A 23,209-nucleotide genomic window follows, 5' to 3' on the forward strand; every position below is an offset into this window, starting at 1 on the left:
CGGGAACGGGGAGCTGGAGAGATGGCTCAGAGGTTAAGAGCACTGACTGCTCTTCCAAAGGTCCTGAGTTCAATTCTCAGCAACCACATGGTGGCTCACAACCATCTGTAATGAGATCCGGTGCCCTCTTCTGGTGTGTATGAAACAGCTACAGTGTACTCACATACATAAAATAAATAAATCTTTAAAAAAAAAAACAAGAAAGAAACAGTACTACATAAAACAATCGATAAAGCCAAAATTAAATTTTATTTCACATTAATAGAAACTGTGAAAAACATGACATTTTCCCACATTACAGCATACAAATTCAACGTAATATTTCTTATCCCAATTAAATCATTCCAGATAGAATAACTGAAGTAAATTTATGTTCTTCAAAGTAAAGCAAATTAGTAAATGATTGTTTGAAATTGTTTTAAATCCAGACATTAACATTCAGCTTCATTGTTAACATTCTATCTAGGACATTTCAAAATGATCTCTGTATCAGTTAGCGTCAGTTATAAAGGTACTTCTTTTTTGTTGGTTGGAAAACAGCAGGAAAAGCAACCGTTCAGAAATAGCAATAATTTTTGCAACATATTCAACAATGTGGTAACAGTTATAAATATGGGTTTTAATATGTTCTAACCAATTCTTATTACCCATAAATTAAATAACTTTCACCAGTATTTTGAACATGTTTATTATTTATATTCAAATGATTGTTATTTTAATGTGTGAACAGGAGACTGATTATCAAAAGCTCCTTTACTTAAGATGAAAATTTCAAATTTGTATACTACCCAGATAAAAATAAAAGTCTGATTGCTCATCTTGAACAGTATTTGGTTTTAAGGATAACATGTAAAGAAAATGTAAACTTAAACTCCGCTATAAGATGTTTAAGAAATTATATTTTAATACCAGTCACAAGTATGTCTAAATATGTCAACATATTATTTACCCTTTAAGTTTTTTACAGAAAAATAAAACCACAGAATTATCACCAGGACTGAAGATTCTGATAACTCTATAGCCTAAAGTTCGACTAAGGTGCAGTTATTTGAAATATGTAACCTTAAGTAATGTTTGGTTTCCTTTCACATTACCTAGATCAGAAATACTGTATGTCTGTGTAAAAATGCCAAATAATATATAGTGACAAATTTTTTTTTTTTAATGAAAGAGAGGCATTATTAGTTTTCTATGGAAAATCAAAAAACAAAGAAACTACTTTTTTTCCTTGAGAGGAGAAAAATTACACAGAAGGGGAAAAAAGCCTGGTTCCCTAGTAGAAGGGCCATTAATTGAAGAGAGCAGTATTACTTTTTGACACATAAAAGCATAACCCCTATTACTAGGAATAATTTAATACCATCTGATTAGTTACTTTTCTTAGGTATTACAGTCACGTATGTATGAATATAAACATACAAATACAGATACTGCATGGTTACTGAACAATCGTGGAGTAAAACTATAGTTTAACTCACAGAATTGAGAAGTCACTTACATCTTTTTTTTTTTTCTTTAGGTTTTTCAAGACAGGGTTTCTCTTGTACCCCTGGCTATCCTGGAACTCACTCTGTAGACCAGGCTGGCCTTGAACTCAGAAATCCACCTGCCTCTGCCTCCCAAGTGCTGGGATTAAAGGCGTGCGCCACCACCGCCCAGCAGTCACTTACATCTTAACAGCTTGTTTAGACCTGAACACATTTTCAGACTAGTAATTTTCAAATGCTATAATAAAACTCTGCTTGTGTTATCTTATTTTGCTGATTAATTTGAGACAAAGAAGCTAGTTGCTTCACTTACCTACTGTAATACTAGTATATTCTGAATGGTATAATACAAATATATGCATAGAAACTTAAAAGGATCATACATTTCCCATGAGGGAGGCATCATTTAGTCTGTATCATTGGTATGTATTTGCAAAACATTTTTAACACTGCAAACATTAGAAGTTTTATGATCAGTCATGGGATCACTACTGTGATGCTGGTGAGCTTCAACTCAAGGCCTCTTAGTGATGTCAATCAATTGGAGGTAGGAGCTTATCAATGAAGTGCTTGACATCCATCATTTCCTGTTTGGAAAAAATGATTTAATAAACACCTACATAAGCCAGAAATTACATTTCTAAGAATGCCACTAATAAAATCCATGCAGGTGAGGATGTTTTACTACTACAGTAAAAGGAAATATAAGAAGGGTGAGGCACCAACAGAAATGTCAGAACATTTCTTAGGATTATTATTGTACACCAAAATGAAAGCTCCCATATGATCTAGTTCTGTGCAAAGTCTGTGTTTTTTTTTTTTTTTTTGATTTTTTTTTTGAGACAGGTTTTTTTTTATGTAGTCCTGGCTGTCCTGGAGCTCACTCTGTAGACCAGGCTGGCCTCGAACTCAGAAATCCGCCTGCCTCTGCCTCCCAAGTGCTGGGATTAAAGGCGTGTGCCACCACCGCCCGGCCTAAAGTCTGTGTTTTCTGATGTGTAAATAAAACACTGGGGAGACAGGAAGTTCAGAATGATACTATCTATACAGAAAACTTTTGGTAATGTCTACTCCCTGACAACTGAACACCAGCAAAAAAGCTTTGCTTTCCCATTTCCTCATTAAAATGAAATGATTCATATCTAATCTTTTTTGCATGTGTGCCTTCCATGAAAAATTACATACAGGTACACATTTGAAAGAAAGCATGTACAGCAGACCTTGGGAAAGATGAAGGTAGCTTTCTCCTGGAAGGCTCCCAGGTCTTAATCCATTTTTCTCCTTTCCTAAGTCTCTAGCCTTCACTGGCCAACAACAGCCATGCAGTGAACTTCCAACCTTGGATTTGCATCACTGAGAAGAGCCACCATATGAAAGTGATCTACTTTACAACACTCTAAAACCCTACCTAATAGTTTCTTGTAATATTCCAACCTTATCCTACCACTCTGGCTCATTCTGTCCAGAGTCCTCAAAAGCCAGCATAAGCGCTCATTTATGTGCATGGTACTCAAGATGCTCAGGATTTTCAGTCATTCCTGAGCCTCCCTACTCTTCTGTATTCAACAGTACCTTTCACAGTGGGGATGGGGATGGAGGGCTCTGTAGGATCCAAGGCACATTGGCCTTTTGGGGTACGTCATATTATTATCTACTTCCTTTGTCCCTAAAGCAAATGATTTAACCTTACTTAATGGTTGTACAACTGTGGACTATACCCCAGAGATTAGCCATCAATCAAATTTTATTCTGGGGCATTACAAAAACCCTAAACCCATCCAGGTCTTTCTCATCTAAGTAACTGTGTCTTCTACTTCATCATGAAGACAAAAAGCATGCAATGTAAGCTCCAAAGAACCCTACTCCCCATCTTGACATCTCCTGATAATACTTATCCAATCCTTTTCTATCTCGACTGAAAATGTTCTCCTCTTTTAAGGTAGCAGAATCCAGCTATGGTCCTAGATGATATATGATCTAAGATATCCCTTGATCAAATATCTCTATCACTTCCTACTCACAGATGCCTTTTTCCCATTTCATTAAAAAAGAAAAAAAAAAGACTCTCAATTGTTCTCCCTATTTAAAATTTGTTATCTTCTCTGAGATAGGGTCTTTGCTAAGGTGGTCCAGAATTAAGACCAGTACAAGCTGGTCTTAAAAGCAAGGTCTTTGTGTCCCAGCCTCCTAAGTGCTGGGATTGCAGAAGTGTGTAACCCTATCTCAACAAAACTTTTAAGTTAAATGCTTTGAAGTTATTTTTATTTTATTTTATTTTATTTATTACATATTCACTTTACATCCCACTCACTGCCCCTTCCTGGTTACTCCTTCCCACAGTCCTTCCCCCTCAATAAAACTTATAAAAAGAGGTCTATATATACTATTTCTATGTCCTCATTTCCTTTTCTTAACTTCAACCTCACCTCCTCGTTACAGTGAACTCTACCTTATACCTACTTTATGGTGGCATATTTGTTAGTCAAGTGAGCTATAAATCCTTAGTCCCTTTGATACCTACTGTTCTATCCATAGAATTAAACTGAATATACTACTAGATTCTGCCTCAACTGGTTCATAATCTAGACCACATCTCACTTCAATAAAAAATAGCTTCCTGCTACCTAGATTACATGTCCTTCCTCCGAACACCACACATATTTCTACAAGAGAGTCCTTACTCCCTTTATGATCTATCCTGAAATCTCTCTCCTTTTTCTGTCCTACTCCTGCCCCCTGAGGCTGGCCAGGATAATTTTGAACTTCTGACCTGCTTCCACCTTTCAAGTGTTGAGATTACAGCTGTGCCATCATGCTGTGTGTACATCTGAAGTGGTTTGAATATGCTTAGCCCAGGGAGTGGCACTATTAGGAGGTGTGGTCTTGTTAGAGAAAGGATTTCCTTGTGGGTGTGCACTTTAAGGCCCTCGTCTTAGCTGCCTAGAAGCTAGTCTAGTCTTCTGTTTGCCTTCAGATGAAGATGTAGAACTCTCGGCTCTTCCTGCTGTACCATGCCTGACTGGATGCTGCCACATTCCTGCCTTGATAATAGTGCACTGAATCTCTGAACCTGTAAGACAGCCCCAATTAAATGTTGTCCTTATAAGAGTTGCCTTGGTCATGGTGTCTGCTCACAGCAGTAAACCCTAACTAAGACAATACCATAGGAAGTGCAAAGGATGGAGCCCTTTGTCCCTATCAGGTACCACTCTACCAAGTGAGTTATACCTCTAGCCTGACATACAGATTTGCCTAAAACTCCAGCCAAACCAGACAGTTTGCTTTTCCTGCCAGCCACTTAGTCCCTTTACCTGTATATATACTTGGTATCTACATCTTACCTTCATATTCTAGCTATGTCACATCATGGTCTCAGTGCCTTCTAAGATAAATTTTCATTTTTTTCATGTTTTTTAGGATAATCTAAAAACAAAACAAACTACAAATTCAATAATATATACCCCAATCTGTTCTGTCAGTAGTTATTTGGTTATATATGTTCTTTTATTAAACTTTAATAAGTATAACTTAAATTTTACTAAATAAGAAATTATATATAAATTGTCTTTTGGAGGGCTAGGTGTGGTGGCTCATTAAGAAAGTATATATAAATTGTCTTTTGGAGGACTAGGTGTGGTGGCTCACACCTTTGATCCCTGCACTTTGGAGGTTGGGGCAGGTGGACCTAGGCTGTCTACAAAGTGAGTTCCAGGACAGCCAAGGCTATATGGAAAAACCTGTCTCAAAAAGTCTGTCTCCAAAAGCCAAAATTTTTAAAATAAATAAATAAATAAACAGCCATTGGATTATGTAGAATGCTTATTTGTAAGAGATGATCAGATTTTTAAAATTTAAGATATTAAAAATTTTGTTAAGTTGATTCAATTGTGAATTCATTAACTCCTTTAAATCACCAACATCCAAGTGTTATTTATCTTGGAAATTAACATGGAAGAAATTAAAATAGTGACTCTACTCACTGCTTCCAGAGACACCTACCTGCTGGCATGAGCTGTGCATCATGCCCTCATAGATTTTGAAGGTTACATTGGCTGGATTTACCAATGCTTTTAGTCTTTCAACAGTAAGAGAACCAAACATTAGAGGAACTAAAGGGTCACAATCTCCATGGCACTGGAGAACAGAAATATCCCGATTAGCACTATTGATAGGCCCCTGCAAAACAAACACAAAAGCAGTGTTATGTATCAAGTACATGAAACACTGTACCAGACTCTTAAAAACTATAGATATGTGTACATGTGCTATTACTCATAATTCAGTTGAATATGTTGGCCAAGTAAAGTCCTCCCTCTATCATTATGTTCCCCCAACATCTTAAACTTCTATGACATACATGATTATGTTGCATGTATTATAATACATGTTTTCCAATGAATCAGTTTCTTTAAGCCAATTGCATTTTATTCATCTTTTATGTTCAGAATTTTGACATGAACAGTAATCAATAACTATTAGCACACAGGTAAGGCTCTCCTGAACTTTGAGTTAAATAAGAAAGTTAACAATCTATTATGTATAGCACACTGAAAAGTTACTACACGGCAAAAAGACTAAACTCTAGGTTAGAAATGAATGTAGAGTGTGACACACATTAGTACACCTACAATCCCAGCACTTGGGAGGCTGTGGCTAAGAGGTCATAGACTTAAGGTCAGCCTGGTCTACACACTGTCTCAAGAGCAAACAATGGCAATTTGAACCCAGCAGTGATGTACCTAACAATGCTCAAGGCTCTGGGGTTAATCTTCAGCAGTGACAAATAAAAGTAAAATTCTGCTGTCAAATGACTATATAAATATTTAAAATATAAATTAAAATATATGTGAATATGTATCTTAGAATGTATCAAATGATTAAATTTAAGATAAGCATATTGTACTCTATAAATCACAGAAAGGACATACAGATCAAGTGTAGTTAATACATCACAAAGGCCTAAAGAAATATCTTAAAAATAAGATGCCTAATGTAAGCCATGAACTGAGTTGGCTCTCCAACTGAAGAAAGGTACCACTGTAGTGTGGGATGGCTGTGTGAGGGGTGCAAACAAGGAATTTGACAACTCTATTTCTCACTCAATTCTCTCTTTTTTTTTTTTCTAGACAGGGTTTCTCTACGTAGCCCCGGCTGTCCTGGAACTCACTCTGTAGACCAGGCTGGCCTCGAACTCAGAAATCCACCTGCCTCTGCCTCCCAAGTGCTGGGATTAAAGGCATGCGCCACCACTTCCCGGCAGTCAATTTTCTATAATCCTAAAACTTTATATATGTACCTCTGTGTGTGTGTGTGTGTGTGTGTGTGTGTGTGTGTGTGTGTAAAATTAAAATAAAAAAGATGACTTGCTCCTAAACATCTGCTAACTCCTAGCTCTGTAATCTTGTTTATGCACACCATGCAGGCTACCTGTGAAAACGAAGCCCGAAGTGGAAGCCAGCAACTGAGTGCAGTGACACCAGCCAGTTTCTGCTGTGTGGTGAGAGCAGTGTATAAAGATAAGGCGCCTCCCTGGAACAGAAGCAGGGAGTTAACGGAGCAGTTCTGCCAAGAGCATGTTAGAGAATTCTTACTAGTAATGTCCATAAGAAAAGATACTGTATGAGCAATGTTAAATCAAACCAGGTAAAGAATGAAAATATATATTCAGAATGTATGGACCTCTACCTCCAAGAAAACATACCAATACAGATTTTCACATACAGATTGGCTAAAGAGTAGTCTGAATTTATAGTTTTCATTTTCCTCTTTTCATGAAAGTGTTAGATATAAACTCAAAATTAGATTTTAAATTATTTTTCTGAAACAGGAATTTAAAACAATACAGATGGGGGTGTACCAGACACCTTAGGATTCACCCTTACAGCTTGCCACACTCTGTGTTGGGAACTATATTTCTGTCATCTGTCTAGATGCCACCACTCTGACCAGGCCCCCAGTTTGCTGTACCACATGGGGATATGGGAGATTCTGATTCAGCGGTGATGTTCTTTCTCAGGACTGTGGAATTAGGATTCAGTTACCTTTGGGCCGCCTCTATATAGCTCGAAATGCAACATGTAAACTCCAGAACTGTAAAAGCTTATAAGCCAGTGGTTGGTAGAAAGGCAAATAAACAAAGAAAAAAATGAAGATAGGAAGTCCGGATTGCATTCTAAACAGCACCTATTTCCTGATTTGTAGTTTTATCTTCTGTTTTCTTGATATAATGACGACACAGACTTACAACTGACTTCTTGCTGAAGGTTTTCAGAACTAGTTTCCTTAGGTGTATAGAGTGTTAGTGTGATGGTCAGAGGTTGAAGTCAGGTATCTTCCACAACTGTTTTCCATCTTACTTTCTGAGGCATGGTCTCATCTATCTGAACCTGGAACTACTCAAGGACCAGGTAGCTCAGAGGAAAGTCTGTTACCACTTCTCTAGGACTAGGGCTATGGAGATTTGCCATCACACTCACATTTTTACACAGGTTCCGAGGATACAAACTTGGCACCTTGTGTGTTGGAAGCCAACTCTGAGCCGAAAGCGGCTATTATCTTTGCAGCCATCTTGAGCCATATGCCCTGACAAGAGACTTGTTTACAACAGCTGAACACACTGATAATTATCTTCGTCCTTTCAGTCAAGGTCAGCAGTGGTAGCACACGCCTTTAATCCCAGTACTTGATTGACTCAGGAGAAGGAGAGGCCAGGGCAGACCCAGACTCAGAGCTAGACAGACTCGACGGAGAGTCAGAGGCAGAGAACAGACAGACTACTCAGAGCAGACAAACTTCGTCTCCAGACAGACTTCGACTAGACAGACTCGACAGAGAGCAGGCAGACTCAGACTCCGTCTCCAGCAGGCAGACTTCGTCTTTGACCAGACTTCGTCTTGCCTCCATTCTTTGCGTCCCTGTCCCCACTCTCTCTCTTGCCCCCTAACCCTCGGACCAGAACAGCAGAACGGCTCGGTATACTTGTGCTTGTACAGAAAGCACTTTACTGCCTGAGCCATCTCCCCAGTCCTAGGAATTCATTTCTCTAGGCTGTAATCAGTATCAAATAACATAATAATTATGTGTACATTATATTTTAATTTATTTAATTTATTTAAAGTATTTAAAGTATTTTTGACCTTATGCATGTGTGGGGATGTATATTGTATTAGCTAGACAAAGACCATATATCAATAACACCTTTTTATTATTTTTTTAAAACAATTTACTTTCATGTGTTATGCATTGGTGTTTTGCCTATGTGTATGTCTGTGAGAGGGTGTCAGATCCCTTAGAGCTGGAGTTATAGACAGTTGTGAGCTGCTGTAGGTGCTGGGAACTGAACCTGGGTTCTCTAGAAGATCAAGTGCTCTTAACTGCTGATTATGTGTTCAGCCTCCATCAATAACACCTTTTTAATATATTAACCACATTACCATATATTATTACATACTATTGACTTTTATTGTCACAACTGATTCCAAAATTTTGACATTTCTCATAGCAATGTCAAAGATTGAGGAGATTAGAAACTAGAGCATTCTGAAAGCAGACTGCATGAAAACTGGTGAATAAAAATCTAAGTTCAAGGTGTGGATGCACAGCTTCTTGTTCAGCTTGAACGAGCACCTATGGCAAGAACTAGCCCCACAAAACAAATCAGGAAGAATGTAAGGTCACCATAAAGAAGCTGGACATGGAGAAAAGATCAAGCTGGAAAAAGAGACCAGACTTTCATCTCAGCTCTACCTTAGAAACCTAAGCACTTATACCTGTTCTCTTACAGTTCTTTCACTAACAGAAGCCTAACTGCAGTGTACTATGCTTACTTTAAGAAAGTACATTATAGCCAGGGCTACACAGTAAAACCCAGTCTCAACACTAAAAACCACAAAACAAAACAAAACAAAACCAACAACAACAAAAACCCCCAAGTACATTCTAGGTTCCAATCAATTATTTAATGAATCAATTTTGAAGGCACTCTAAAAGATAAAGGCAAATATTATAAAAAAAAAAAAAACTAGGAAAGGCAATAATAAATGAAGAAATGAAGAAATAAAAATGTATGGTGCAGAAATAATTTCCAGTCCAATCCAACTTAATTCAGTTAATGAGCATAATTCCAGTTAACTAGGATTCTGTAACATTTTCAAAAAAGGGACTCTTCCAAACAAATGGAACTGAAGTTACATACCTGTCGATAACTATGCTGATGGTATGGATATGATAATCTGACTTACCTGAGAAAATCCTCCCAAAATAATTCTGTTAGAAGGAATGCCATTCTTCACTTCTTGATCTATCAAGGCTTTTACTAAAAGCAAGAAAAGTGTCATATATACTTTCTAAGTACACTGAGACAACTGTAAATTGGAAATAAATAACAGAAGCAAAGTATATTAAAGATGGAAATGGATGAAAACCTTGAAACATTTTTATTTTAAAGTACAAAGTTGCATGTAGTGTCATGGTTTAACCCTCAGACTCTACAGGAACTGCAGAGCTTAACACTTTAATAACTTCTTGTTATATATATACTTTTTCCGCACAGAGGGATATATGTCCTGTTATTTATGGTTAATTCGCATGTACATTTATATTTCTTTCTTCATTAAACTAAATGGAAATTAGGTAAAACTTGTCATTTTAAAATAGTATACATTTAAGGGTTATGTAATTTATGTCTGTATAGTGTCTAAAACCATTAGTCATGTTTCTAAAAAACCACATTACTTTTTACTATTAAGTCAAATTATTAGAATTATTTAAATAGAAACAGTAAATGATGGGGGAAGAGTTTCAAATATTCATTGAATATTTGAATATTTGAAATTCTAAGTGTACCCTGTATGTGTCTGGTGCTCCCGAAGTCCAGAAGAGGATGTCAGAATTTTTAGAACAGCAGATGTAGACAGCTATCCCCAAATTTAAAGTTAGTTTTAGTTTATAAAGAATCTTAAGCTGGGTATAGTGGCTCATGTCTTTAATCCCAGCACTTGGGAGGCAGATGCAGGCAGATCTCTGTGAATTCAAGGCAAGTCCAGTCTACATAGTGAGTTCCAGGGTACCCATGTTATAGAGAGATCTAGTCTCAAAAGAAAAATAAAACCCCAAAATTAGTTCTTAATGTTTGTATGAAAAAGAAAAAGCAGTCCAACCGGTATGAACAGCATGAGACAATGGGTTTTACATCAGGAAATGAAAGAACTATTGAGACAGGTGAGGGGAGGTGCAGAGATAACCCAGCTGTTAGGTAGGAAGCGGCAGCAGTGGGCTTGAGGAGTATTAACTCCGTCTAGCCCAGGAGCCTGAGACTATTTAGCTTTACTTTCTAGATTATACCAACTGACGGTATAACCTAGATGGTATGAAGTAAGAATTTTTTTTAATCAAACTATAAAAAAAGCAGCCACTTGAAGATAAGTGGCTTCCACATTCAGTCACCATCTACTTCAGAGCATAGGCATGATGTCCTTCCAGAAGGCAACCTGTGACTGCTTTTTATTCAGTAGCGTATTTTCTCTATCCTCGTCTTCCTAGCTGAGTCTCTGACCTTCATTCTCTTCAATATTTGAGAAGAAAAAAATAAGCAACTCTGCTGTTATAAGAGAATCACTTAGGCAGGGCTTACCTAACCAGGATAGTTCTTTCATCTTCCAGGTTCTAACACACTTATTTTTTTTTTCATTTAATTTTAACACAAAACCTTAACTCTAGGATTCTAGCATTAATATTCATTCTGGTAATCTAAAATTTCAGTGGTCATGGTTTCACATCCCAAGTAGCTAATGTGCTTTGAATATATGTTCTCTATTTCATATTTTAAAGATTTTTTTAAAAAAGAATAAAAGGATTTTTCTGGGCTTTGATTTTTTAATCCATTTTGGAAAACTTCAAATAAATATAAAAGTAAAAAGAGCAGCTCATGTCCACAGCTCCAAGACTATGAGGTTACCAATTCTCAGCTGGGCTGGGTTCTAATGTGGCCCACATACAGAAGTCAGCATGTATTCTAAGTCATTTCAGGTCATTGCACCTTATGAAAAACCAAGGATGCTCCTAACTCCCACATGCATCTAAATAAAAGAAAAGGCTGCTTCTGTGCAGTTCTTAAGAACTACATCTCTCACCCACAAAACAACACATATAAAGGAGACTGGAGTACTTACTAATTTCACAGGAGTGTTAAGTGAGCCAGGTTACAGGACATGGCTAGTTGGTGAGAAGCTACGTGACTAGTCAGTGCTATCACTTCGTCACTAATATTAACCATCAATGTCACTTTTACTGCTATCTTTATATATTACATTCTTATGTCATCATTACTTCAAGTCTCTTTAATGACTACATACAACTATTTAAGTACTATTTTCTTCATTGCCTATGTATTTTTGTTTGAGACAGAGTTTGCTGTGCAATCTCTGTCTCAAAGAGACAGATGTGGCTATCTCTTACAATTCTCTTGCCTCAGTGTTCCACAAGTTGGGATTATAGATGGGTACCAACATGTTCAGCTTTGCTTACATCAATCAAAACGAAGTCTCTATACAACAGAGCTCAAGTTTGATGAGTACCAGAGACTATAGATAACGAAAGTATATGTGGTGGTGGCGGCACACACCTTTAGTCTCTGCACTGAGGAGGCAGGGGCAGGTGGATTTCTGAGTTCTGGGGGCAGCCTGATCTACATAGTGAGTTTCATGACAGTCAGGGCTACACCGAAAAACCAGAGAGAGATGGGGGGTGGGGAGGAATGGGGAGGTGATGGGGGAGAGGGAAGGAGGGAGGGAGAGAGGGAAGGAGGGAGGGGAAGAGAGGATGTAGAAGTGGTAGCAAAGGAGAGAGTAATCAGAATGGAGACAGTGGGCTGGGGGATATGGTTCAATGGTAGAATGCTTGGATAGTATTTGTGAGATCCTAGGTTAGTCCCCAGCATGGCATAGGAAAGGAGGGAAGATGGGAAATAAAGGTAAGGGACAGAGAGATTAGCTTCTGAAAACACATAACTAGGTCACATTTAATCAAGCATTTAATCAAAATTTAATTACCAGATCTACTAAAATACTTATGAATTTTTTGCCTTTATAAAAACACTTTTGGTACTCACCAGTTTCTGCCGCCTGTTTAATTCCAGATTCATCCTCCTGGGAATCTGGTGAAAGTCCAATGATATCAAACCTAGAATACAAGCATAATAATCAATAAAAAAAATATTTAAAAAAAAAACAGAAAAAAAGAAGGCCAAGGAAAAGGGACTATTTGGTTCTAAAAGCCCAAACCTGGCAGATGTGTTTACTGACATCAGTTAGTCTATAGAGAAAGTACAAATAGTAGAGCACTCTGGAGAAATGAGGCTCAGTTTAAAATGTGCTGGGTACAATTAACTGAAATATATGAAGATGACATTCTGTATGTTCCTTTTACTCCAAGTGGACACAATTCTAATGTTAAAAAGTCAATGTCCCACACTTGCAACATCATAACAACCTAGAAAGTACTTAAGGACTTCAAGTAAGGACTTCAGCTAACAAGGCTAAAAAATCTGTAGTAAATTTTAGTCATTTCCTTCTAGTGTAGGTCAATGCAACAGGACATTTATGTGGAGCACGTCATTCTTGTATGTACTATCAACAGCTACTTATAATGACCTCTGTTCATAGTCTCCATAACTTTTCATTATAGTGCCACCTCAAGTCAGAAGTCAGGGAAGCCATCCTTTGGCCCTTTGTGCTTCTCTGCTGACATGATGGTCTCCAGGAACAATGGATACAACTTTTAGTTTGTAGATGGAAATCTTGCCAGAAAGAGTAGCTGAAAGAACCCAAAGTCAAGGGGAGTAGGGACTCGTAAGGATATCAAGTAATTAAAGAAACAAAGCAGCCAAGCAAGAGTACAGAGTGAGTAGGAAACATAGAGTCGAGAAGACATGGGCTGCAGGTCCTGGTGAAGTCTCACAATACACAGTGCAAACCAGCCCAACTACTACGTTTACTTGTCAGGGCTGAATTAAATGACTTCAGAGTTGGAACAGCTCCACTTGACAGCACTAAAGAAATGACTGCATAATTAAATCTGAGGGAAGGAAAAATATTCCTGGAGAAGAAGCAAAGGAAAACCAACCCAGTCAAGTTGGAAATGCACCCAAAAAACAAAACAGGAGGAGCTCAACTGAAAATCAAAGTGTCAAGATCCAAAGATTACTGTTTGACAAATCTAGGGTCTCAGCAGTGGGAAGAAATCCAGAAATAGCACAGAGGAGCCTCACTAACTCTGCTTTGCGGCTGTGAAGGGCAAGATAGGCACCTTGAGAGAACAAGTGCAATGACCTTAACGTCCAACCAGACAGACAGAAAGACGAGTTGGCAGAATAAAGAGGCCGTGGTGTAATCAATGTGCATCTCATAAATCAAATGTTTGATAAATGAGCCCAACAAACACCAAACAGTAGGATAGATTTCTCTTCAATACTTCCAGAAATTGGCTTTTCTACCCTTTTCTTAAGGTAACTCATGATAATAAAGTATGAATACTGGAGTAAAGGTTAAGCTTAAACATTCTCTTATAGTTTAAAAATATCTAAATAAAAGGATGCACACAAGAGCCCTCCTGCAAAGGCTACCAGGTCCTTAGTGAGCAAACAAACTCTTACTTACCAAGAAGGCATAGCCATATTCATATTTAATGTGACTGGCATGACAGGCCTATTTGGGAAAGAAAACAGACAGCACATCACGCTAACAGCCTTGTTTCACGCTGACTTTAACATGGGATGCAGTTCACACTTTCCCCTTCCCAGCTCTGTTCCCTTTGTCTGCAGCTACTTTCTGAAAACAGAGCACCGCTGCCAAGGAATAAACTTGGCTCATATCAAGCACTTTTTGTCTCAACAGCCTTATATACCTGTAATTTCTAGGAACTGAGACAATAGGAAATACAAACAATTGAGACTCTGGTAAGAGCATTTTATTGCCTAGCTACTGTACCATTAATTCACACATGCCTGGATTATATTTTGCTTATTCCTTAGCTATATGCCTGCTTGATTAAGAGACTTATAAATAAATATAAGCTCTATCCAAGTGACCATTATGTTCAACTCAAGACTGGAATGAAAAATAGGCTGAGTTATCAAAAAAGCCTGGTACAAGAGGAAAGGAACGTGAATATACTTTTAATTACCAATGCCACTGTCCTCCTGATTCATACAACAAAACCAATTAAATGAAAACAAACTTCCCCAGATTAAGAAACAGCCTTACAGCTTGTTCTCTCTCTCTTGGTCCCTTGACCTCGAGCCTGCAGGTTCGTGGTCCCCTCTCCCCTCTCCCCCTTCCCTTCCCCCTCTCTCCACGTGGTCATGGTCGGCCTCTCTCTCTCTCCTCTCGCTCTCCCTCTCTCTTAATAAACTTCCCCTCGTGGAAAAAAAAAAAAAAAAAGAAAGAAAGAAACAGCCTTAGAGCAATCAATTCAATTTAGGGGCAAATATAGTCAAGAATTCTGTCCCTTGTTTGGGCTAGCCACGCTGCTAAAGCATTCAGCTGCAGCCTACAGAGGTATATCAGAGCCTCTGCTGGAGGGCAAGGAAGCCCTCAAGTTTCACTCCTCTCTGCATATTCTTCTCAGTTGTGCTGCTGTCATTTCTCAGGAGTGAGCACAAGCTCACCGGCATTGTTCCGGCAATTCTAGAGTCCATGGCTGCACTTAGTAACCTTTCACCTCAAACTAGCCAATTTTCTGAGTTTGCTCAAAACTTGCTAGCTTCTTACTGAACCAGCAAACATTTCAGAACCAGGTACTAAAACCCTATCTATAACAGCACATTACACTGCCTCTAATTAATAAAAGCTGAGTGTCTTCAATTTAATAAAGATTTCTCACCAATCTAGCAAGTAAACCCTATTTACAGATAACCCTGGCTGGATACCCCTGGAACTTCACAGGCACTTACATATCTAAAAGAATTGTTCTGGGTTTAAGTTCACTTCACCTCTAGAAGAATATCTTAAATTTCAAAAAAGCAAGCCTCCAGTTTAACCAAGAGAATATTTTAGTTTTAAGGAATGGTACTCATCTTTTATTTTAAAGGGAAACAACTATATTCAAATATTTTCCTGGAAAAGCAAAGCTATCACAATTTTGTTTAGATTCTGAAGGAAGAAAGAAAACCAAAATTATTAGAAATACTCACGCATGTGGACAGATGTATTTGATGTGGGAACTTTTGATATCTGCAAAGGCTTCTGCCCATCCGTGCCTGGGCAGAAAATTTAATAATTTTAAAATCATTAAAAGCATGCTATTAACTACTGTTTTACATTCTAGTAAACTGGTATAGAACAGTACTTAAAACTTTTATGAGAACAGACGTCAGCTCCATCTATTACCTTGAGCATACGGAGAATGTGCTACTGAGTACACTGCAGACCTGGAAGCAAGGGCCATTCTCTAATATTTGCCTACATAAAGGAAGATGGTCTCTCATGAGTTCTGTCAACAGACACTGCTGTTAGATAATATGATTTGATACATAAAAGGCCTTTAAAAACACCAGGAAAATTCTACAGCTGGTAAGCTTTTAGCAATGTAACAGAATACAAAATTAACACTAAAATCTATAGCCTGCCTATATACAAATGACATATTGAGAAAAAAAACAAACAAGACAAAGAATACCTTTCACAACAGCCTCAGATTACATACATACATTCATACTACATACATAATTTACATATATACATGTATACAAATAACATATATATTTTTAAAAATATATATATTCAAAATATAGTTATTCTAAGACAGATAAATAGATGTCTATCTATGGAATGGAAGACACTAGAATATAGAATAACCCCCCAAGCTCATGAGTCAGTAGGATTAATACTGTGAAATAGACATCCTACCAAAAGCAGCATCCAGATTAAATATAATTCCCATCAAAATCCAAATACAATTCTTCACAGAAGTTGAAAATTATTATCTCAAGATGCATATGGAAATAAAGATGACCTGTGGTAGCTAAAACAATTTGAGCAATAAAAACAGTGCTGGAAATGTCACCATCCCTGACTTCTACAGAGCTCTAGTAATAACCACATGGCACTGGCATAAAAATGGACACACTGATAAGTAGAAAAGAATGAAAAACTCAGATAAAAGCCTGCACTCCTTCAGCAACCTGATTCTCGACAGGCCAACCATGCACATTGGATCAAAGACAGCATCTCCACAAATGGTACTGATCAGATGGATAGCTACATACAGAAGAAGGAAACTCAAGCCTCATGTCTCATTCTACACAAAATTTAACTCCAGGTAGATCAACGATATCAACCTAAGATTTGATATATTGAATTAATGAAAGAGAAAATATGGAACTCATTAGCACAGGAAAGGACTTTCAGACTAACAATAAATGAGACCTCATGAAAATAAAAAGTTTCTGTACAACAAAGGACACCATCATTTAAGCAAAGAGACAAACCTACATAATAGAAAAAAAACTTATCAATCATACATCTGAAAGAGGGGTAGTAATAAAATATAAAAGAAGTAAAAACAAAACTCCAAAATACTGGAACATCAAGGAGATATCATCATTTAAAATAGGATGTAAAACTATTTATGAAAAGATAAAATATTAATGACTAAGAATCATTTAAAGACATCAGGAAAATACAGAATTATTTTCAGATTTCATCTTAGTGCAACTCAGAATGTCCAAGATTAATAAAAAAAGCAAAGGACAGTACATGTTGGTGAGGATGTGGGGGAAGGGAGCATTTATTGTAAGTGGGAGTGCCTCAAGAAGCTGAATCTATGTCAAGATCCAGCTATACCACTGTTGGGCACATACCCAAAGGACTCTACATCCTTCTACAAAGACACTAGCTCATACATATTCACTGCAGCTCTAGTCCTAATAGCCTGAAACAGGAAGCAACCTGGATGTCCATCAACACATGAATTTAAAGGAAAATATGGTACATTTATACAATGGTACATTTTACAAATCAGCTGATAAACATGATAGCATAGAATTTTTAGGTAAATGGAAAGAGCTGGAAACAATCAACCTGCAGGAGGTAACTGAGACCCAGCAAAACAAATATCACCATTTTCTTTTATATAGGGATGTTTGTTTTTATGCTTCAGATATGTGTATGTCATTTAGAATACCAAGAGGTGGTGGTGGGGTGTCTTCCAAGGAAGGGGATATAAAATATAGAGTTATAAAGGGGTAAAAGCAAATTAGAACAGGAGGATTAAGTGGGGTGGGGATGGTAAGGTAGGGGAGAGGGACTATGCAGAGGGACAACTAACATTAACAGCTTTTGAAAGCCATATGAAGACCTGCTATAGATGCTTCCTAAAGCATGTACATATAAAAAAGGAATTTAAATTGATTCACCATATAATGGAGGGGGGAAACACCCCAACTAGTCATTGTATAGTACCAAAGAAAACCTCTAGTAACAAAAATGGGTCATATCTCTTTGATTTGCGTTGTAGGCCAAAGGGTCCCATAGGCTGCCCCATCCCCACTACCAAACATTAAAGGTCATTGGCAATGCTATTGGATACCCCTACAATCTGATGGTTAAGGCCCTATTGTTGAAGACACAACATACTTATATCATCAAACATGAAGAAATCAAGCTGGTGCCCAGTTGGAAGCTTCACTCCTAGTGGTTAATGGTCATAGTGATAGAAGGCTCTATACACACTACTGGAGGAAAAAAAAAGTAATCATCAATCTCACCCAGCTATGAGATCCGCTATCAGAAATAGCAACCTGCCTACTCACTGGTGTAATAATATCATGAATGTTAGGGGAGTAACCAACCACTTCTTAAAAATTGGATGTAAGGTCTACTCCAAAAGATAGAACCCATAACTGATACTGTTAATGAGGCCTTGGGTAAAGACTCATCAGTCTAGTAAATGAATATCACAATAAAACAACTCCTAATGACATACTGTTTGCTTTGTCACTGTTCTGTTGCTGTGAAGAGATACCACAAACAAGGTAATGCATAAAAAGGCATTTAATTGGCATTTGCTTGTATTTTCAGAGACTTAGTTATTTCCATTATGCTGGGGAGTGTAGCAGAAGGCATGGCATTGAGAGATGAGAGATACATGGTAGCTGAGAGGTTACATCTGACCCACAAGCAAAAGGCTCAGAAACTGGAACTAGACCTGGCATAGGCTTTTGAAACCTCCAAGCCCACCCTCAGTGACATACTCCCTAATCTTTCCTAAACAGTTGAAACCAAAACATTCAAATATATGAGCCTATATGAGGGGACAATCTCATTCAAACCACCACATTCCACTCTTTGGTGGCCATAGGCTTGAGAACATATCATAATGCAAAATGACTCAGTCCAACTTCACATCTCCATAATCCTTTAAAAGTCCAAAGTCCCAACTCCAATACCCTTTGATATTCAAGATACGTTCTTAATTCTAACACCTTGTAACATAAAAAAGCAAATTATATACTTCTTAACTGGGGATTCAAGGTTCCTGAGAGTTAAAGTCCATGACGATTATGGCAGAGAACATGGCAGCAGGCAGGCAGGCATGGTACTAGGACACAAGCTGAGAGCGTACATCTAATCCACATGTACATAGCAGACGGATAAACAAACAGCGGGAGGGAGGGAGGGAGGGAGGGACAGAGACAGAGACAGACAGACAGGCAGGACCTGATAGACAAACTGGACCTAGCATGGGTGTTTGAAATGTTAAAACCTCCTAATCTTTCCTAAATATTCCACCTACTGGAACGAACATTCAAATATATGAGCTGTGAGGAGCATTCTCATTCAAACTCCACATTGCTATACTCATAATTCAGTGTATTGCTCAATCACCATCAGAAAACCACCTTCTTGCTCCAGAAGGTAATTAACACAAATAGTCACAACTTGATACTGTGCAAAGCGAAATACTTTGGAGTGCTTAGCCTGGAATGGACTATATCATTTGTAAAACCCCCTCTCCTCAAAGCTCAGGGATTTATGCAGAAGAGGAGATGGGAAGACTGTAATAGAGGCGATGAATGACTTCAAGGAAACAGCATTTCAAGACACAACAGGACAGATGCACATAGAACTCAGAGACTAGTTCAAGTCAGACACAATTGTAGCACAGAGGAAAGTAGGCACCAAGTCCCACTCCTAGCCAAGAAGCTATTCACAATTGATAGCTCCTAGGAGAGAAAAAAATCAGTTCTCTTTAACCAATGATACTGGGTATGTGAACCACATTCTAGCAGATTCCATGTTCAGGAATAGTTGGCCAACACAAATTGGACTCTGTACTTTTTGTTTTTACTTTTTAAGAGAAAGAGCATGAAGTTGAATGCGTAGGGAAGAGGATTATCTGGGAGGAGTTGGGAGAAAGGGGAAAGACATATGATAAAAATAAACTGTATGAAGGTTTCAAAGAAAAATAAACTGTATGAAGGTTTTAAACATATAAATTGATGTTTAAAATAGAAGACAAAATCCTCCCCCACAACCCTCCCTCAAATTTCATACTCTTTCCACCCAGAAATAAACAACAAACCCAATTCTGTTGTTAATCTTACTAGGTTTCTAAGGCTGGCCTCAGTCTTACTGTAATGGTCCTCTTTAGCTTCCCAAGTACTGGAATTATAAGCATGTGCCAGTATACCCAGATACCTGTAACAAGGAGTTGTTCTTGTAATGTGCTTTCATGATCCTCCCAGGTGTAGAGAATAGGAATAAATTTTCTTCAGATTACTCACTACAACTGGTTATTGTTATTTGTTTATATGCCTCTAAAGAAGAACATGTTCTGCCATGTGTGGTTTGTCTGCCATGTGGTGCTTGTCTTTGTGATTGGATACTTTACTCATGTGACCCTCCTTAACCCTCAGAGTATAAATTGTCTGATGCTCTGAATAAAGTTGACTATTGCATGAGACTTTAGTGCATTCCATTTATTGGCTCCATTCTCCCAGGTCCCACTGCCTGTCAAGTGGTTAAAAATGTGTGTGTGTGTGTGTGTGTGTGCATTTATCTATATTAAGATTTACTTGGAAAACTATTAAACATGTTTAAACAAAGAGCTATAGAAATGGAATCAAATCCCCATGCTTATAGACTTGACATTGTGTTTAACTGGCAGGACTCCCTAACTCGATCTACAGTAAACAAAGCCTTAACCAGATGACTTTGCAGAAATTGATCCCAATTCTAAAATTCACAGGGGAACAAGAGAACCAGAAAATCGTGCAAAAGGACAAAGTAGGAAGGCTAACATTTTCTAATTCATAAAGTTATAACAAATATAATAGTAAGAAAGAGTGTAATGTCAGGGCAAGGATAGATCTATAAATCAACTAAGAATCCAGAAATGCACAACCACAACTGCTGTCAACGAAAAATTACCATAATAAGCCAGTTCAAAAAAGTCTTTTAAACCAATGTAGTTGGCCCAAATTAAACTATTAAATTATTAAATATAGCAAACAAATCTAGAACTTACCAAATGACTATGAAAAAATAAAGTAAAATCAACAAAATTTAAAACTTGTGCTTCAAGGACACTATGAAGAAAGTATAGACAATCTAAAGAAGAAAAATGTATGTGTAAATCATATATTTAATAGTACCTGTGGTGGTTTGAATACGTTTGGCCCCCATAGATTCAGTTGGCTCATAGGGAGTAGCACTATTAGGAGGTATCGCCTTGTTGGAGGAAGTGTGCCACTGTGGGCAGGCTGTGAGACTGCCTGTGCTTAAACGCCACTCAGTGTGGAATCCAGTCTCCTACTAGTTACCTTTAGATCAAAATGCAGAACTCTCAGCTTCTCTAGCACCAAGTCTGCCTGCACACTGTCATGCTTCCTGCCATGATGATAATGGACTAAACTTCTGAAACTGTAAGCTAGCCCGAAATAAATGTTTTCCTTTCTAAAAATTTCCTTGGTCTTGGTGCTTCTTCACAACAATGAAACCCTTAGAAGACAGTAGCCATTCATAATACATACATAACACCTCTAACAAAGAAAATTGGCACCCAATTTACAAATGAGCAAAGGACATTATACAAAGAAAACATACAAATTGTCACTAAATATAAGAACAGATATTCATCATCATTAGTCATTAAGGAAATAATAAGTCAAAATCAACCTTAGGGTTATCATTCCAGGAGACTGAGGCAGGAGGAGATAGAGTTCAAGGGTAGCCTGTGCTACACAGTCAAACTTTGTCTTAAAACCTACATATATGGAAACAGATAGTGAGGTTCCACTTTATATCCACTAGGATGGCAAAAGGACAAAGTAGGAAGTTTGCTATTTGTTTGCTGAGACATGGTCTTACTTTGTAACTGGATAGCTTAGTATTCTCTAAGTAGCTCAGGCTGGGTTCAAGCTCATGGCCATCTTCCTGCTTCAACTTTCTGAGTACTGGGCTTACACAGGTATGTGTCACAACGTGCACATTAAGAAACTTTCTACAGTGTTGATATATGCCTGCAATTCTAGATCACCAGACCAAACCAGAAATTATCAAGCAATCAAGGTAGTCCTTGCCTCTGAGCATTACCCTGAGAGGCCTTTTAAGACATGTGACCAAATCCGTATTTAAAATACATAATGTAGGGCTGGAGACACAGTACTTGTTTGCTTTTACAGAAGTCTGGGCTTTGTTCCTAGCACTGACATGGTGGTTTCAAGACTGTTCTTAACTTCAGTTCCAAGGAATCAGACACTCTCTTCTGTTCTCCACAGGATCTAGGCATGCACATATATGTTGATAAAACACTCATACACATAAAATAAATGTAAAACAAAATAAAATACAAAACCTTCTGGGTACTCTCAAGCACTCAAGCTAAGTCAAAGGTTACTGAATTTACAGCCAACCTGGGCTACACGTTGTTTCAAACACAAAAAAAACAAAAACAAAACACTGTAATTACATAAAATTTAAACCACACACACACACACACACACACACACACACACACACACCTTGCTCGCTGCCAATGCTGTTTCTGTTTCTTTTTCAACTCATTAATGTATTCTCTGTTTAGGGATTGTGCTAATGACCTCGGGGATAACTAAATAAGACATAAAACCATGATCAGACTTCAGTTAATTAGAGCTCTGGGAATGGACAATCACCAAAACCACATTTATAAAACAATTGTCCACTAATTATTAAGAGTCCAAGTGGAACACAGGTTCAATTATCTTCCTCACAGTATTACTACAAGCCTGGCTGGTCACACACATATGATGATCCCCAGCAATTGGATGGCTAGGGCATGAAAACTGTTGAGTGTGGGGTCAACTGACATATACAGTGAATTAAAAGTAATTTTAGAAGAGGCAGCAAGACAGTCTCATAAGGAGAAAACTCACTACATAATAAAGCTTGATTTAATATGACTAACTAGAATGCCAGACAGCCTCACCTCCCTGTAATCTCATTTTATTGAGAAGTAGGGACTTAAATGTATAGCAACTAGGAAAATAAGATAAAGACCCAAAAACCTACTATTTTTACAATGCTTTTTAATATACAAAATCTTTTTTTCCATATCAAATGGTCTATGCTTGCAGGCTTTTACACTTCTTCTGACCTTCTGCGGCTTCTACATTTATTCATATTCAATGATGAATAAAAAAACTGGAGTCATGGGACCGGGAATATAGCACGATTTGGCAGAGT

At 37.7% G+C, this 23,209-nt stretch overlaps 1 protein-coding gene across 1 annotated transcript in view; it reads right to left on the reverse strand.

The window, feature by feature from the left end:
- Positions 1–225: 225 nt before the first annotated feature.
- The window catches only part of LOC114626054 (acyl-protein thioesterase 1), a 33,461-nt gene continuing 10,477 nt past the window's right edge, over positions 226–23,209 (reverse strand). The window contains exons 3-9 of the mRNA XM_028773413.1: positions 15,676–15,741; positions 14,141–14,188; positions 12,595–12,665; positions 9,728–9,801; positions 6,915–7,016; positions 5,487–5,663; positions 226–2,074 (exon numbers count right to left, since the gene is read on the reverse strand). Coding sequence (XP_028629246.1) covers positions 2,021–2,074; positions 5,487–5,663; positions 6,915–7,016; positions 9,728–9,801; positions 12,595–12,665; positions 14,141–14,188; positions 15,676–15,741 — 592 coding nt within the window. The 3' untranslated portion in view covers positions 226–2,020. The remainder of the gene's footprint in view (positions 2,075–5,486; positions 5,664–6,914; positions 7,017–9,727; positions 9,802–12,594; positions 12,666–14,140; positions 14,189–15,675; positions 15,742–23,209) is intronic.

This window comes from Grammomys surdaster, unplaced genomic scaffold (genome assembly GCF_004785775.1).
Source record: "Grammomys surdaster isolate TR1022 unplaced genomic scaffold, NIH_TR_1.0 226, whole genome shotgun sequence".
NCBI lineage: Eukaryota > Metazoa > Chordata > Mammalia > Rodentia > Muridae > Grammomys > Grammomys surdaster.